Here is a 19,376-nt window from a genome sequence, read left to right on the forward strand (position 1 = left end):
GAGAAAATTTTTTTGCCGTTATAGCTGTGTAAAGTCATCTTACCTAAGAGAAAAAGAATTTAAAAGGTCCAAAACAAAGCACTGTAAATTTTCACTGGTTTGAAATAGCTTTGAGAGAGTTTTGAAAGACGTTGTATACGTAATCTGTCCCCTCCAAGAAAAAAAAAAAAAACCCTGTTGTTTTGTTTTTTCAGGTGTAAATTAATTATTTGAAAGCAATTGAACAATGGAGCCAGACATCATTCGAATGTATTCTTCATCCCCACCACCACTAGACAATGGAGCCGAGGATGATGATGATGATGAATTTGGGGAATTTGGTGGGTTTTCAGAAGTTAGCCCTTCTGGTGTAGGATTTGTTGACTTTGATACACCAGATTATACTCGTCCCAAGGAAGAGTTTGTACCTTCAAACCATTTTATGCCAATTCATGATTTCTCAGAAAATGTAGATAGCCTTACTAGCTTTAAATCCATTAAGAATGGTAATGATAAAGACATCACTGCTGAACTTTCTTCTCCTGTGAAAGGACAGTCTGACGTTTTACTTTCTACCACCAGCAAAGAAATAATTTCATCTAAAACTTTAGATACTTCCATTGATGGCATAGAAAGTCCAGGAGATTTAAATACTATAGTGAAGCAGAGACAGAATGTTGGAACACCTGAAAGTTTCTCTCCAGGAGATTTTAGAACTGATATGAATGTTGTTCATCAAAACAAGCAGTTAGAGAGCTGCAATGGTGAAAAGCCTCCTTGTCTGGAGATTCTAACAAACGGGTTTGCAGTATTGGAAACTGTAAATCCTCAGGGAACAGATGATCTGGACACTGAAGCCGATTCAAAAGGACGAAAGCCTCTTAGCACTCATAGTACTGACTATAACTTAGACTGTGCACCTAGTCCTGCTGAGGAATTTGCAGATTTTGCTACATTTTCCAAAAAGGAAAGGATACAACTAGAAGATACAGGATGTGCAGTTTTAAATGATAGAGAAGCATTAACCATTCAGGAAAATAATAAAATTAATAGAGTCAGTGAACTGAGTTCTGTAAAAGCACTGTCTTTGGGTAGAAGCTTTGACGATAAAGGAGACATTGATGGAGAGGATCAGGTTTGTGTTTCAGAAATAAGCATAATGAGTACCAGAGGTTTCAGTACTGAAAAACAAGGCCTTCCAACATTGCAACAGGATGAATTTTTAAAATCAGTTCAATCAAAGCCTTGGAGTTTGGCAGACTCAGCTGATAATTCAGAAGCCAGTATGAGAGAATGTAAAACTGAGGAAAAACTTGATTTGTTTACTTCTAAGTGTGCTGACCTATGCATGGATTCTATTAAAACTTCTGATGCTGATGATGAAGTTGGTTCTTCCAAAGAAGAAAGTAAAAAGTTTACCGATTCCCAAAGCCCCAGCATTGATCCTACAGAAGAAAATGTTCTGGATGATTCTTTAAGTGTAAAAAATGGTGACAGTAGTAATGACTTTGTGACTTGCAATGATACTAACGAGGATGATTTTGGTGACTTCGGCACAGCCAGTGGCACAACTCCACCTTTTGTTACTGGTACCCAAGATTCAATGAGCGATATCACTTTCGAAGAGTCCTCAGAGCACTTTCCACATTTTAGTGAACCAGGTGATGACTTTGGAGAATTTGGGGATACAAATGCTGTTTGTTGCCAAGATGAAATTCTATTTACTGAGTCCGACCTAAAACAGACTTCTGATAGTTTATCAGAGGAATGTAAGTTGGTGGGAAAGTCTTCTGGGACAGGCACTGATACTGTTTCAAAACTGGAAATTGAGCAAGAAGGTGAATTTGGAGATTTTGATTCTGTGCCAAATATTCGAGAGGACCGCAGTGCTTTTCAAGACTCTGATGATTTTGCGGACTTCAGTTCAGCTGGGCCTAGCCAAGTTGTAGATTGGAATGCCTTTGAGGATGGACAGAAAGATAGTTGCTCTTGGGCTACTTTTGGAGACCAGCAGGCTGCTGAATCTCACCATCGAAAGGAAGCCTGGCAGTCACATAGGACAGATGAAAAGATTGATACTCCAGGAACCCCCAAAATGCACAATGTCCCTTTAGCAACTTCCAAAGGAGCAGTTGCTGGTGGCCATTTACAGGAAACAGCCACTTCAGTTCAGGTATTTACTGGTTTTCTCTATTTTGTATAATATACTAATTGCCGTGGAGGCAATTCAGCTTTTCAAAAAGTATTTTTAAATTGGGTACCTGTTGAAGGAGTCTCTTATGATACATAATGCTTGCTTGATTTGTGGATTACATTTTTCACAACGCTTTGGTAAACTTTAAATGGACAGTCCTACAATAAGTAATGTTTGGTGAGGTTTTTCTTTATTTCAATGAGTTTAATATTTACAGAAACTCAGCAGCTTGGTTTTTTGATTAACATAAATATCACTTACGTAAAAATTCATTAATTAGCTAACTAGTCCAGTGAATCCTTCAGTTTCTACCTTTACAGTGATTTTAGAAGAAAGTTAAACTCAGATTTAGTAGATGTTTTTTTAACTTTCAGAAAATAATGTCTCTTAATTTTGTCCATCAAAGACCTAGGAAATTGAAGTACAGTTTTGAGTGTGGCAGAGAGCAAGCAGAATTTGAAACCTCAACCTGAGCTGAAGGCTATAGGGAACTGAAGGATAGAAAAAGAATTTGAGCAAAGCAGATTTGGACTTCATAATTTGACAGCCACTAAAGACCTGGGATGAGGGTACGAGAAGACTAGAACTGTATTTAGTTGTTTATAATTTCTTGCAAATGTACATTTACGTTTACACTTATTGGGGAATAAGTGTGTCAGGGAGAATATTTTTACCCGCCAGGGCCTGTACTTTATCCTTTTCTGTTCCAGACTCCTTCAGAGAAGATTCACTGAGATTTATCTTGACCTAAAGTAGCCCCTAGAGACGCAGCTTAATATCCAGGTTATTCCCCGGTCCTGAGTTGTACCCTGTGCTAAACCTAACCTTTCCTCAATCCCGGAGGTATCGGAAAGAAAACTCCCCAGAAAATCACTGCTTTATATTGACAACTGTTTCAGGGAACACTTGTCCTACCAGCTTCTTTTAGAGATACTGAGAATAAAATTCCCCAAACTCTTCCAGTTATCTTTTGCCAAGCAAACCATTTTCAATTGGAAATATTTCCAAAGTCTGAGTGTCAGTTGAAATGGTTATACATCATTGCTTTGATACGTGAAAATACTGTTATGGTATTACCAGGTGGTGTGCATAGCTAATTACTTTTCATTTGACTTTGAGTGTCTGAATAGCTTAATTTGCTAATTTGGTTTGTATATGGTTTGGCTAATGTATATTTTTCCTGTTGATTAATTTATTATGGAAGTAGAAGCTTGCAAGGAGTGAACTAATTATATAATGCAAAGCCAAGACTGTTGATTTTGACCTAATCCTTTCCCTGTTGAGTTTCATCTTACTGTAAGGTGACACTGGTATTGAATGATCTTTAATTTATAGCCTTAGAACTTTTAACATCATCAGATAATGAATTTTAAAGTATGACCAGTTCAAAAAGGACCTTTTTGTTACACAAGTTGATTGAAGTTATTTGTAATTTGACAACTGGACATAAGAGGTAGTAAAGTATATGAGCTTTATATAATCTTACAGATCTGAGTTTGAATCTTGACTCGGCCTCATATAAGCTTTATGATTTTGGACAAGTTACTTCTGAGTTCAGTTGTTTATAAAAAGATCATACCTACTTCATTGGACTTCTGTGAAGATAAAATGACAATAAATTTTAAAGTGAGTGAAAAAATCCACTGAAAAATAAGAATTCTATAGTATGATTCTATTTTGTGAAAATAGAGCAAAAACCATGTGGATGTGGCAAGATACATTAAGACTTCCTGAGATTTGTTTGGCTTGGTCCTCAGACTTTTATTTTTGCTGAATGGGTTTGGAAAATGAGCAGAACTTGGAGATGGATTTTGGAAAGAAGAAATTGTTGAAAGGGGCTAAAAGATAAGTTTTAGAAGGAAGTTGAGGTAAGGAAATGGGTAAGGCATGCTGAGTAAGTGACTGAGTTGGAAATGATTTTTATTCTTATCCTGCTGTTGTGATCCAGGCTTGTGGCCCGCAGTTTCTTCCTTTTGCAGAATCTGCTGGGAAAAGTACATTAAGCCCCCTAGGAGAGGATTAGATTTACTGATATTTTTCTTAAAATGTTTCTCCTACTTGTTAAGTGTTGGGGACAGCACAGAAATCTTCACATATTAATGACAGTGAACATTAGGGTTTTAGTGGTTAAACTTAAAATGATTTATTCCTGTTCAGTCTTAACATGGATGCAACAATTCTGCCTTAAACAGAGTGCCTTCAAGTGGTTTTGTCCAAATTCTGCTTTGACAGAATGTTGTGAGTCTTTTAGGATTCATAGCTCGGTTAATTCAATTAAAGAAACATGGGGAACAATTCTTGGTTTTGAGAAATGAGACGAATGGTGTAGTTGTCATTTCAGATTTCTTCTTTTCACTGTGACATTGTCTAGGTCTCTATTTTTTAATACTTTCCTTTTTTTGGGCTACCAAAAGGATATCTTCATATTCTGATAAAATATATCTTCCTTGAGTCAAGAGACCATCAGTTGTTACAGCTTTATTGTAATAATTTGCTACTTAGGGAAAAGTCAACCAAGAAGAAATCTTTCAAACTTATAAAATGTTCTTAGTCAAACTAATTCTCAAATGTGGATCTGGTCGCCTCAGAGGATTGAAGCCTTGATGTAAAGTCATGCATGACTATTTACTGAGAATTATTCTTCCCTTTCAGTGACTATTTTTTTCTGAGAACCCAGAGCTCAGTATGTTTCATTTTCTTGTTAACATTCTTACACATCGTAGAGGAAAACAAGTAGTGGTATCTCTGTTGTACAAATTGGAAAGAGGTCCAAACTATTATTTGCTTTCTGGGCTAAAATTCAAAACAAAACAAAATGATGATTAAAAAAAAAAAAAAAAAAGTCCTCCTTACTTTCAAAGCAGTCCTTTTTTTCCAAAAGACCATCTCATATATTGTTCTAACAGTTTTTTTTTTAACCTGTTAATGTTCCAGAAAGGAAAGTTGATTGAAATAGCCAAGATTACTTTCTCTTAGATGTATGGTAAAGGAGGTAATATTATAAGTACAACATTTAACTCTGAGGTTTTGGTAAAATTTTTAAAATATTGCTGTGGATGTTATTTGAGAATTTAGGTAATTGATAATTTCTATATTAAGTAGCTATAGAAAAGGAAATTATGAGTAATTGTTTCTTATTAGCCATCTACTTGATTATGCTACTGGGAAAATGTTACTAGATGATTTCTTCTGAGAGGCTTAAAAATTAAGTGTCACAAAAAGAAGGAAGAGAATTATGAATACTTTTAAAGTAAAATAAGCCAAATTGTTGTTGGGGTGCCTGGGTGGCACAGTTGGTTGAGCACCCGACTCTTGATTTTGGCTCAGGTAATGATCCTAGTAGGGTCATGGGATCGAGCTCCACATCAGGTTCCATGCTGAGTGTGGAGCCTGCTTGGGATTCTCTCCCTCTCTCTCTGTCCCTGTCCCCGTCCCTGTCCCCTGCTTACTTGCTTGCTCTTTAAAAAAAAAAAAAAAAAAAAAAAACCTGCTAAATAATAAATAAACCGTTTGTTTGCTGGGAAGTCAGCATTCTCAAACTGACTCTAATTCTACATTTTCACCTTTGTTTATTTAATCATCTGCCTAAGATTTGTGCAGGTTTTCCTTTCTGTAGATGAACACCTGAACTTATTACTGAAAACAGAAGTAAGCAACCAAATAAATTAAGTGGTCAAAAGGTACAAACTTCCAGTTACAAAATAAGTCCTGGGGATGTAATGTACAGCAGGGTGACTATAGTTAATAATACTGTATTGTATATTTGAAAATCTCTAAGAAAATTGTAACAGTTCTCACAAGAAAAGAAAAATTTGTAACTGTATGGGATGGCTATTAACTAGACTTATTGTGGTGATCATTTTGCAATATATACATTTCGTATCATGTCATACACCTGAAACTAATATTTCTTGTGTTATTTTTCCCTCAGAAAAATTGACATTCTGGTGTTTAATTCCAAAATAGGTGGAAATACTTGGTTAGATTTATGCACAAATTGTGCAGAAAGGCCAAACCATCTTTTTAGAGCATGGTGAATATTACAGTTGTTCACTCTTCTTATATAGCTTGAAATTGGGAATTGATAAAGTGTACAAGTGTCGATTGTACTTGATATCTTACTTAATATTTAATAATGGCAAGGCATAAGGTGACCTCTTAAATGGAAGATTAAATTACCCAGTGGATTTTATATTTCTTCCAAACTTCCACTTCAGGGGCGCCTGGGTGGCTCAGTCAGTTGAGCGTCCAACTTCGGCTCAGGTCATGATCTCACAGCTCGTGAGTTCAAGCCCCGCGTCAGGCTGTCCGCAGACAGCTCAGAGCCTGAAGCCTGCTTCAGATTCTGTGCCTCCCTCTCTCTGCCCCAACCCACTTGCATTCTATCTCTCTCTCAAAAACCAACATTAAAAAAAAAAAAATTTAAACTTCAACTTCAGAGCAAGATCTAATGCTTATCAACGTTAAAACTGTTAATATTAATCAACTTTTGTTCCTAAGGAAGAAAACTAACTAGAAATATGTTGAAGGAACTTTAGGAATTAACCTTAAATACAAGATGCTTTTAAGAAGGTCTGCATGTGAATGGCATAAGACCCAGAGTCTAGGATCCTAGGTGCTGGTCTTACCCTTTGGAAAACTGAATATTTTCAATATACTTCTTATACTCCAGTAGAGTTGTTTATAAAATAGGGGTGTATTTGGGGTTCTCCAGAAAAACAGAACCAGGAGGATGGATGGCTGGATGGACAGACAGATGGATGGGCTTGGGGGAGGGAGAGAGAAAGAGACTAATAAGGGATTGGCTCTTGTGTTTATGGAGGCAGAGAAGTACCAACTACAGTCCTCAAGCTGTCTTCATTTGATTGCATGAGGCCCATTCATATTAGAGAAGACAATCTGCCTTACCCAGGTTACCAATTCAGATGTTAATCTCATCCAGAAACACCTGCACACACATACCCAGAACAGTGTTTGACCAGTTGTCTGGGCACATGGCCCAGTCAAGTTGACACATAACATTAATAAGAGGGAGTGCCATTTGTCCCTGTGTAGCATTCAGGATTTAGGGGAGATTTATAACATATTTGTGACTGGGACCTACCAGTTGGTAAACTCTGCATTTAATAATGTGACTTGTTTGCATCAGTGAATAAAATGCAACGGCTACTTATATACCTTTACCCTAAACATGGAGATACGACAGACCTGAGAATGAGTATAAGTGAATTCATACATAATGCTTTGCCCCCATTGATGAATTAAACCATTGGATAGCTGAACATTTGTGCTTTCCCAGAAATCATACCTGGTTTGAAAAAGTAATAATTGTTACTATAGAGACATTCAAGGTAATAAAGGACCCTGATAGGAAAACAAATATATGAAAAGGAGAAAATTGGGAAAGATAAAAGCCAGTGTACCTTTTGAGAGCAATATAGCCAGGGCCACATATGACTTTTATATGACTTACCCATAAAAGATATTTAAAATTCTATTTTATAACTTGGTATAAAGATGAATATATTAATATTAGCTATTAAAACATTTTCATGAATCCCTAAAGTTATTGTGGGCCTTAGGCCTTGGCCCTGGGTACATACAGTGAGTGCTTAAAAGCAATGCTCTGGGGTTATACTGCCAGATTCAGATCTAGGTTTCAACACTAATTTGTATTAGTCACTTTCTTGAACCTTAGATTTAGAGAACAATAATAGTACTTATTTAAAATGCCTTACTCTGAAAGTAAAATAAAATTGTACATGTCAATGTGTTTACCACGTTGTCTTGCACATAAGTGTTCAATAAATATTGTTACTGAAAAATCTCAGAAATGAACTTCTTGGAAAATGGTCTGTAAAGGTGCAAGAGATAGTGATGCCAACTGCATTTTTTGGTGAATGGCAGAAAGTATTGGAGGCAAATGAGAATTTGTGTGAGAGTATCTCTAGTTCTGGCTGCTGCTTGGGGGCTAGTTTCTGTTCTCAGAATAGTTTTGACAGATTAGGAACTCTTCTGAGCACCATGCTCTTCTCCTTTGTCTTAGTGCTGGACATGAATAGAGAAAATAAAATGGACTCTGGCACCTGCCTTGAATAGCATTTGACTTTCAACCCTACGTTTATCAGAGCCCCCAGTTCTTAAAACGTGTAATGGCCAGACGTGAGGCTGTTCACCAGGCTGAGAGTTTGCTACATGTGTGAATTGAGAGGCATGCGTATTCAGCTAACCACCAGTTTTCTAATTCCACATTCAAGAGAGAACTGATGACTGTTTTTCCTCTTTGGCTTTGAAGTTAAAAGCATTTAAAAGGCAATAATTGAGGGTCGCTTGTGTGGCTCAGTCTGTTAAGTGTCCATCTCTTGATTTCGGCTCAGGTCATGATCTCACAGTCGTGATGTGGAGCCTGACGTGGGGCTTGAACTTAAGTGTGGAGCTTGCTTGGGATTCTCTCTCCCTTTTTCTGTCGGCTCCTCCCCCACTCGCTCGATCACTCAAATAAAAATTGGGAAAAAAAAGGTGTTTATTTTTAAGAGAGAGAGACATAGCTTGAGCGGGAGAGGGGGAGAAAGGGAGACAGAATCTGAAGCAGGCTCCAGGCTCTGAGCTGTCAGCACAGAGCCCAACATGGGGCTCGAACTCATGAACCAGGAGATGGTGACTTAAGCCAAAGTTGGACGCTTAATTGACTGAGCCACCCAGGTGCCCCAATGAACATTTTTTAATCCCAACTTCTTAAAAAGATAAAAGTCAGGTAATTGATGTGAATGTTATTTTATTTAGTTTGCTATACAGCTACTATTGTAACCTCAGCTAACTAGTATGCTAAATGTGTGGGCACTTGTTACCTTCTCATTAATTTACAGTGCATCACTCTTTAGCAAAAATTTATAATTTGCTTTGTTAAAAACTATGAATTATATAGATGAAATAATTGCTTTAAGTGTGGTCATCACCTCAGCAGTTAACAGTTGAATCTCTTACCTAATGGCTACAAAAGTTTGAAAGACCACAAAAAGTGGGTAAAAGCATGATTTGGTGAAAAGAGACTTTGGAGTCAGACTTGGGATCAAATCCTTGCTGTGTACCATACCAACATGAGACTGTGGTTAATTAATCTCCATGAGCTTTAGTTTCATCTATAATGTGGAAACCGTAATACTTACCTTTCAGGATTTGTTTTTTGTTTTTTTAAAGATTAGTAAAGTAACATGTAAGTATTAAACATAGTACCTAGAACATAAAGGCATTTGGTTATTTATACTTGTTACAATTATATAAATATATCCAATGTATGTACAAAAATGGTTTAGATGGCTTATAATATCTACTTTCATAAGTAGAACAAACATGCCCCCTGCAGTCTTAAATAAGGGTGAAGTGCTTTTTTTTTTTTTATTTTTAAGTGCACACTGACTTAGCTAACATTTTTATATCCACTATATGCACGAACCTAAGTACTGGAGATTCGAAATGAGACATAGTCCCCCCCCTCAAAGCTCCTATAATTTTTAGAAATTGAACTTCGAACTGCTTTGATGGCAACATAGTCTAGTGTTTAAGAGCACAGACTCTGAAACTGTACCTCCTAGATTAGGATTCAGCATGTAATATTCATCTGACTGTGGGCAAATTAACCTCTTAGTGCTCCGTTTTTCTCATCTAGACAATGGGGATAAGATTACTGTTACTTCCCTCTGATGGTTCATCTGTTCTTCTGTGAGCTAATATTCATAAAGCATTTAGAATAACGCCTGGCATGTGATGAGCACTGCATCAGCATTAAATGAAAAAACACACTGTATCAAGGTTTTGCTGTTTGTGACGGTTTCAGAGGACATCTTTTGATCTTTCACTTTCTTGAACTAGGCTGTACTGATATTGTTTGCTTTCCATATGCTGCCTTATCTGCTGAGGGAAACTAGAGCATAGCCAGTCTGACTTTACCACTAATTCCAAATATAATATTTTAGAATTTTACATCTAACACAAGTCCACATGTACTGTAATGTGTTAATAAACATTACTGTTACATTCACATCTTTTTTTGAGTCAGTCTGCTCCAAGGAGTTCAAAACTGTGTAGTATCCCCATTTAATCAAAACTAGGAGTAGCTTGCCTCTTATGGCTGGATACAATCTATATAGAAACAAGAATTCTTATTAGGTAGAGTAATATAAAGTTATTTTTTACTCTTACACAGTAGAATAAATCCAAGTTAAATAATATTTCACTTTAGTGACCCTAGTGTTGATTTGATATTAATTTTATTACTGATTTGGTTTAAGGCTATTGTATGTATTAAACTATCCATGGCTAATAGTATTGAGGAAAAAATTTATATAGATATTACAACAGTTAAAATTAATAATTAAAACAAAAACTTTTACCAATATCACAGTTTTCATATATAACTTTTATCTTGTGCTCATATGTCTCAAATATCTCAAACAATTTTTTTTTTTTTAATTTACTGTGTGATTACAGTCTTTTAGAAAATCTGTTTCTTGAAAGAAACCTTTCTGTTTGGTCACAAGAGAGACTGTTGTGGTGGGTTGTTTAATTTCTCTTTCGAGCATTATGTTAGCTATGTTCTTAAACCTGTTCTACTTACCAAGTTCCTTGGACTATGTTCCATTACATTTTGAATTTGTAACTTTATTGTGCTTCTTGGGAAGTAAAACACTCCCCCAACGTGTGATTTGCACACTTTGCATTTTATAGCGTGATCAAGATTTGAGTCACAAATGCCAAAATGTCAAGCAAAATGTTTACCAATTTCCAAAGTCTAAAATCCACAAGGAGTAGCAGTAACACGTTCTATTTATAAAAGTGGTTCTTAATGATAGACGTTTTTAAATTGGTACTTATTTTCCAATTAAGTTGGAGGATCTTGGAGAAGGTGCAAAAATTTGTATTTTCTTGTTATAATGTAGAAATTGATAGTCTGAGACAAATATTTTCTTAGTGATTTAGAATGCCAAGTAGTGGTAGAGCAACATCGCTAGTGAGCTTTGAATCTAGTTTTGATATTTACTTTATTCCTTGGTAGGCACTCTGTTTCTGGATATCATCTGTACAATAACAATAGTAGTAAGAAAAAGTTACCACTTCTTGACCACACACTGGGTACCAAGTATTTAATCCTGTAACTTGTCACCCACCCTGTGAGGTTGCCCCTGATATCTCCAGTTTATAAATCCAGAAGCGGAGTCTCAGCCCCTTGCGTCCACAGTCCTCCACTAAAGTATTATAGTTACATCAGCCATTTACTTACTGGAATTGACTAGTAGCAAATGAAATTTGGCATTTATTACTGTGAACAAAATATTAGTATGGAACTCTTTCTAGAGGATTCCCTCCTGACTAGTCTCATAGTTGGAAATAGTCTAATAGTTGGAAATCGATGTACTTTTAAAGCAAAATGTCAGAGGAAATTCAATTTTCGTCAAAATCTTTAATTCTGTTAGCTGCTTTCTTGTTAAATTGTTAGAGTTCCTCCTTGTGGTGGGTGATGCTTTTCAATTAGTGGGTTCTGATTATTTGAATCTTTGTTATTTACTGCCATACCACAGGTATCTGCAAACTATGGCCTGTTCTATCTGGCCGCCTGTTCTGGTAAATAAAGTTTCATTGGAACACACCACACTTACTTGTTTATGGCTGGTGCAAAGCTGAAACTATTTACTATCTGGCCCTGTATAGAAAAAAATTCTGACCCTTGCTCTACTTCATTCAACAAAATATTTGAAGCAATCGAATGTAATATCTAACCTTAAAGACAAATGGAACTGTCTTTTAAATTTCCCATGTAATTTATACTCTGTATGAGAGGGGGAAGATGTAAAAACTTGAATGTAATGTTCACATACATTCCACTCATTTTAAGAATTTGCTCACTGTTGTACCTAAGACTTGGTAGTTAGATGTAATATTGCCCAAATGACTGAATGTATTTTGGGGTCATTGCTTCTTTTGACAAATATTTTTTCTTTCCCATGAAAAGGATAACAAAGAGGATACGAGAGAGATTCAATTTTAATTTACAGAGAAGTAAAATATGGTCATATGTGAGTTTTTGTTTACCTTGTCTGCCCAGAAGGAGCCTGTGCTCATCATGTTTCCAATTAGATGGTTATCTGATCCCTTTAAAAGTAATGTCTGTCCATTCCCTCTGTTGAAGCAAGTAAGTGCCAGTCCCCTTGACACACTCAAGTTTCACGAGCCTTGGGATCTTGAGTCTACTCTTTACTGTAGGTTTCATAATTGATACTGAGAACCTTTTCCCATATCACACACATGAATATAATGAAGGTGTTAGAATAACTTTTGTAGAGATAGCAGAAGAGTACCCTGAGACTAATTATGCATTGTTAAGTTTTTGCTCTGATACTGCTTCCAAAAGAGATTTTTGGATTGGAAAATCTGTTTGGAAGATATTTTCCATTTGTTTTTCATTTTCCTGTTTGCTGACTGTGCTAAACAACAGAAATCAAGCGTTAACTTGTCTTTGTTACTTGGCAGGAAATACCACCATGATGTGGCACTTTCTTGTATACTCGATAGCATTTCAGTAGTACACTCCCGACAGTCTTTAACAGTTTGTATTCCTATTTGATGTTTAAGCGGTAAATTGAGTTAAGTTGAAAATATTTTACATGTGTCTGAGTTACACTTAGGATAGTGGGGATAAATGTTAGTTACTGTGGGCTGCACATGTAGAATAACCTAGTAGTACCCCTAAAAAGTGTAAGTTAATATAAATTCAGCAAATTTTAATTAAAGAAAATACTTCAAAATGCCAGTGTTCTCAGTAAAAATACTCTAGGGAATATCCATTCTTGGAAGAAAGGCAGTGTTCTATTCAAAAATACACCTGTATACACCATAGAAGAGTAAAGAAGTGGGATTTTTAAAAGATAACACAGATCATCAAAATGAAAAATGAGCTATTGCTTTTTTAGTAAAAATAAGACATTCTTTCCTACTTTGTTCTTTTAGCAGAGGTATTTCTAAAAGTGTTTTAAAATTCAAATGTTTTTATGTTCAAGAGAAAAGTTCTCTTCAACTATGATAGCATAATACTTTTCACAAACCTTCAATTTAATTGTTCCTAAATCTAGAGTACATGGGTGGTAGTAGGGAACATCCCGTGATAGAATATGAATGCCGCCTGCTTTTATGAATGTTGCTGTTTGGTTTTGGTTTTGCTTTGGGTAGATAATTCACACTTTGCGATTGCTTTCTCATTATACAATTGAGTAGTTAATTTCTTCTTTGTGAATTTTTTAATAGGCTAATAAATAAGATAATGTTTGCAAAGTACCAGCTATGTTGCTTGGCATATAACTACATTTACTTGTCGCCACTGTATCACCATGAGTATTTAAAGTGATCATTTAGAGCATCTGTTCTGCAAGTAGTTATGCTCCTTTGACTTAGTGCTTCCTGTACCTGACTGATAGTGAACCTCCCTCTCCTGTAGTAGTGGACAGGGTGTGGGGTCAGAGGTGTGTGTGTGTATGTGTGTTGATGATGATAAAACTAAGATCATTAAAATTAGAGAAATTAAACTTTTGGGGGGGTTGTTTTGATGCAGACAGCTTTACTAAACCGCCTGGAGCGAATTTTCGAAGCATGTTTTCCTTCAATATTTATCCCTGATACTGAAGAAGAAGTTACTTCCCTGAAGCACTTGCTGGAAACAAGCACCTTCCCAATAAAAACAAGAGAGGCCTTAGCTGAAAGTGGGTAAGTAGTAGACAGTTTTTAGATAGCATGTATGTTCCTTAGTTTTAACCTTATAAATTAGAACAACAGTTACCTTAAAACATCAGGGTTCTAAAATGTTCTTGTAACATTGTGTTGAAGTTTAAAAAATCATATTGTGCTGAAACAAAACAAAAAAACCTCCCTATTCCATTTTTGAACGCTTTTTCAAATATTTCTAAATCCTTACTCTCCTCAGTCGATTTTATGTATTATCTTTTGACTTCTGAGTATGATAAGTGTGAATTTAGACTTTACATGTGCTCTTCTCCTCCCTTCATCTTCCCTGTATGACTTACATCATAGTTTTTTGTTAAGTTGATATTTGGTATTTTCATTATTTTAATCATGTGAATAGTGTTCACTGCTAAGCCACTGTTTCCATTATAGTAAGCTTCTTCTTGGACTTAATAGTTGTCTCTCTTTTTCATTTACTCAGTCTTTTCCTACCCTCCAGGTTATGATCAAACCTGTCAGGCTAGCCATTCCATTTTTTTTTTTTTTTCCCCTGAGCCTTCCACCATTCTATCCCAATTTGGGATGGATTCAATCTAGCCTTCTTAAACATGGTATCTTGGGATTGCCATTCACTTAGAGCCCATATTGGTGGGGCACATCCTCTGATAGCCTCCTGAGAAATAAAGGTACATGGGTAGTAAAATTTTTATTCTACCCTTATGTTAAATTTATAATTTAGGATTTTTTTGTTGTGGGTATTCTGAAATTTCACAATGAAGTATCTTGATATGAGTCTTTATTAATTGGACTGAACACTAGGTATATGACCTTTCAATCTGGAGGCTTCTGTCCTTCAGTATTGGGCAGTTCTCTTGAATTGACAATTACCAATATAATACCAATACAGTTACTTTCCCTCCATTGTTTTCTTTCTGGAACTCCTATTAATTATTAGATGTTAGAGGAGCTAGATTGATTATCTAATTTTAATTTCAAAGTTATTATACTGGACTTTTGCATCTCATTACTCCACCTCTGAACATATTCTCTCCCTCTACAAGTCCCTCCTTCATCCCTCTTTGTGACCTCAAAGTTTGTGGTGCAAAGTTTTAGTTATCTCTTAATTTTTTTTTAAATATGGAGATTATGATTTGCTTCTTGGTTTTTTGGGGGTGATTTCTGAGAACGGGACAAAAAGGTTTATGCTTTACCATCTTAAAACTGTTTAGATGTGTTATTTAAAAATACGCTAGTTGTACAGATAGTTCATACTCTTAGACCCAGAAATCTCTCCAAGAGATTCATTTTGGGAAATAACACAACTCTACAACAAAATACACTGTAAAATACAGGAAGATAATTTGCCTTACTAACAATAGGAGATGAACAGTGAAAATAACTTATTTAAACTATAAGGTTGTGGTCAAATAATGATGCATGTGTCTAACAGAATGTTACATGACCATTGGAAAAGGTATACATGTAGATGAGGAAATGCTTAAAATCTGAAAAAAGAATACAAAATTATGTATTTGCTGTAATTGCAGTTATGTGTTTGTGGATCAAGACTCAAAGAGAAAGCATATTAAATAGCTATAGTAATATGGTGGAATGCTGAATGATTTCTTTCCTCCTCTTAAATATTAAATATTTTTGTTTTAAGGGGTGCCCGGTTGGCTCAGTCAGTTAAGCGTCTGACTTCCGCTCATGATGTCATAGTTTGTGAGTTTGAGCCCCATGTCAGGCACTGTGCTGACAGCTCACAGCCTGGAGCCGGCTTTAGATTCTCTGTCTCCCTCTCCCTCAGCCCCCTCTCCTGCTCGTGCTCTGTCTCTCAAAAATAAATAAACGTTAAAAAAAAAAAAAAAAAGTTTGGTGCTCCTGGGTGGCTCAGTCAGTTAAGCATCAGACTTCAGCTCAAGTCATGATCTCACAGTTTGTGAGTTAAAGCCCCATGTCGGGCTCTGTGCTGACAGCTCAGAGCCTGGAGCTGGCTTCGGATTCTGTGTCTCCCTTTCTCTCTGCTCCTCCCCCACTTGTGCTCTCTGTCTTTCAAAAATAAATAAATGTTAAAAAAAAAAACATAAAATTAAAAAAAATTTTTTACAATTGAAAAAACATACAGGCTAAATTTTGGTTGATTACTGACATATTGTTTCAAATGAGTTTAGCTTAGCTACTAGCTACTTTAATGACTATAAGTGGTGGCCGTTGATTTTATTCAGAAAATAGCTGTATACTCATGTTAAACACAAGATTAACTGGAATGTATAATATTTCACAGTCACATTAAAACTAGGATTCATGGTGAAAGCTATTGAGTAACCCATTGTTGATGGCTTCATCATGACCTTTGCAGGGAACTGCTGGATGTGTGGACCGAGCTACAGGACATCCACGATGCACATGGCTTGAGATATCAGTGGGGTGGCTCCCATAGCAACAAGAAGCTTTTGTGCTCCTTGGGAATAGACACCCGAAACATTGTGAGTTTTGTTAGTACCTTGGAAAATCCGTTAGTGGACCTATGGGTGTTTTTAAATTCTGTTACACTTTTGTTCAAGCTGTGATAAGCTAGTTCCTCAGAAAAATAAATGTTAGTTGGCTTAAATGCTCATGTATTTTGAATATGCCAGCTCTTAAACATAAATGCATCTAAATTTTTCTCCAGTCAATATTTCTTACTTTTAGAAAAGGTTGTTTGTAATGTTTTTCATTAACTATAAAATAAAGGAATTGTAGTAACAGATCCAAAATACAAGCCCATATGGGCAACTTAACAATTTCTTCTATTTATATTTCACAATGTATGCAATAACATGTTAACTGTTTCGGTGTATGACATCTCATTCTCTGAATATACATTCTTTTTCTCTAACACACATGTGTAGCTCTTCACGGGTAACAAGAAGCAGCCTGTTATAGTGCCCATGTATGCAGCAGGATTGGTAAGTACAAAATGTCCCTGTACCTATTTATCATTGCTGCATTCATTCTATAAAATTATCTTACGTGGCATGATGTGGAAAGTATATTTTAAGGGGTGTTTAGTGTGGGAACATTAAGGGAATAAGTATTAATATCCTTTTTCATCTCATCCCTTCAAGTCTTGATCTAAGGACATCTTGCTGTATTAATTAAAGACACTGTTTTGTTTTAGATTGAAGATTATCTTTATCCTAGTAATATAGTGCTCATAACTCTTTGTAAAATGTACCTTTAGAGGTCTTGCTTTTTCTTCTTTCCTTTTTGTTTTTCTTCCTAAATTTGCTTTTAAAAAGTGGAAGCTGAAGTATTTGAAGGCGTAGATAGCATTTGTTGTAACCCAGTTGTGATCAGTTTTAAATCATGCACTATTGAAGCTATGGATGGATGTGTCTAAAACCTTGGGAATACCAAATGATAGTAATTGAAAATGGGCCAGGACCCATAATCGGTCCTCGGTTTTTCCATTAATTTTTTTAAATATGTTGAATTTTGTTTTTTCAGATATGCCAGGTAGTCCAGGATAACTGAGGAATTTACTTTCTGTACCTTCTCAAGACTCAGTCACACTTTGAAGTTTGATGTGTTTGTGTTTTTTGGTGTGTCTTTGAGTTATTGGTGAATTAAATTCTTTCACCAATAACTTTTGAAAACAAGGAAAAATGTTTAAGAAAGAAAAATATAGCTTGGTATGGAATTTATACAACTTTATGTGCATGCAAAAATGAATTTGCTGTGAAATTTGACCTTTTTTAATCTACAAAACTTTTCCATGAATAAGGCCTAATTATTGATTTGAATTGGAATGTTTTACTTCGTTTTGTTTTTGTAGTTTTGTGGAATTAGACAAAAACCTGTGCTTGAATCTTTTTATCAGTTTCTCTCCTTTACAAATGTAACTTGCCTTGTATTTTCAAAACACCTTGATTATCCCTATACTGTTTGCTGTTGTGGGTAAATACAATCCAGGACATACTCTAGCCTTTGGTTATTTGCATTTCTTTTTTCCTCAAGGAGTAGCATTCTAGAGGTGGTTGGTGTTACTGTCACATACTGAGGTAGAAACTATGAATTTAATTTGTAGGAGTTTTCATTCAGCACGTTGGGGGCGGTAACCTACTTAATCCTTATGTGTAGGCTCAGGCATGAGCCAGTTCTTTAAATTTTGTGAGGAATTAGGGATATTCTTGCTTTATTTTTCTGCCTTAATTACAATCTTTATTAGCAATAATGCTACCATTTTTATAAGCTTTTAATACCAAAGCTGACTTAGTGAATACATCTCTCCTCCTCCATCTTTATGATGCCTTAGGTTTAGAAACATTCTTTTTCATATCTGGTTTCAGATTTTAATTATACCTGAATTTTTCCCCTGGTGCTTTACACAGATAAGGTGTTCAGTATCTTTTGGTCTCATTGGAAGCAATAGTACCTTAAGTGGTCAGTTAAGTCACTCGTTCTCAGACCTTAATATGCATCAGAATTGGGGCACCTGGGTGGGTGGCTCTGTCGGTTGAGCATCCAACTTCAGGGTGGGTATAATCTCACAGTTTGTGAGTTTGAGCCGTGCATCGGGCTCGCTGCTGTCAGTGCAGAGCCTGAGCCCACTTTGGATCCTCAGCCCAAGGATGTGTTTGTGTTTTTGGATTCCTTCAGATCCTCTGCCCCCCTCTCTTTCTGCCCCTCCCCTGCTCTCACTCTCTCAAAAATAAAACATTAAAAAAATACTTTATAAAAAACATGCATCAGAATTGCTTGGAAGATGTGTTAAAACAATGCTGGGCACCACTGAGTTTCTTATTCAGTAGGGGTGGGGTTATGTATCTGACGAGTTCCCAGGTGATGCAAAAACTACTGATTGGGGACCACTTTGAGGACCACTGATTTAAGTGATAGTTGACATTAGAAAAGTTGGCTAAGGTTGGTAATTGTTTGCTGAATGCATGGTCTCTTTACATAAGGGCACACTAGAAAGTGTGCAGAATGTATATGCTGATGAGTCAGACCACGAATTTATTTTCATTCAAGCTTTGGAGGAAAGCCTTTTATAAAATATCATCGTTAAGAATGGAATTTGTGTGGGGCACTTGGGTGGTTAGCGTCTGACTCTTAATTTCGGCTCAGGTCATGAATTCATGGTTCTCAGGATTGAGCCCTTGGTGGGGCTCTGCTCTGACAGCATGGAACCTGCTTGGGATATTCTCTCTCATATTCATTCATTCTCTCTCTCTCTCTCTCTCTCTCTCTCTCTCTCTCTCTCTCTCACTCACACACACACACACACACACACAAAATAAACTTAAAAAAAAAAAAAAAGATTGCATCTATAAATTGCTTTAGCATGTACCCTATCTTTTTTTAAGTTTATTTTGAGAAAGCGTGAGAGAGAACGAGCAGGAGAGTGTCAGAGAAGAGAGGTGGGGAGAGAGAATCCCAAGCAGGCTCTGCACTGTCAGCTCAGAGCGCAGCACAGGGCTCAAACTCAGGAACC

The 19,376-nt window shown here is 36.2% G+C and overlaps 1 protein-coding gene across 4 annotated transcripts in view; it reads left to right on the top strand.

Annotated features, from left to right (window-relative positions):
* The window catches only part of AFTPH (aftiphilin), a 66,829-nt gene that overhangs the window by 26,266 nt on the left and 21,187 nt on the right, over positions 1-19,376 (top strand). For all 4 annotated transcript variants that reach the window (XR_002076639.2, XM_019436747.2, XM_019436909.2 and 1 more), the window contains exons 2-5: positions 195-2,152; positions 13,773-13,924; positions 16,260-16,386; positions 16,792-16,848. Coding sequence is in view for 3 of the 4 variants with exons in the window: in XM_019436747.2 (XP_019292292.2) it covers positions 227-2,152; positions 13,773-13,924; positions 16,260-16,386; positions 16,792-16,848 (2,262 nt within the window). In the remaining variant the exon portion in view is untranslated. The remainder of the gene's footprint in view (positions 1-194; positions 2,153-13,772; positions 13,925-16,259; positions 16,387-16,791; positions 16,849-19,376) is intronic.

This window comes from Panthera pardus, unplaced genomic scaffold (assembly GCF_024362965.1).
Source record: "Panthera pardus isolate Hobbes unplaced genomic scaffold, ASM2436296v1 HiC_scaffold_25, whole genome shotgun sequence".
NCBI lineage: Eukaryota > Metazoa > Chordata > Mammalia > Carnivora > Felidae > Panthera > Panthera pardus.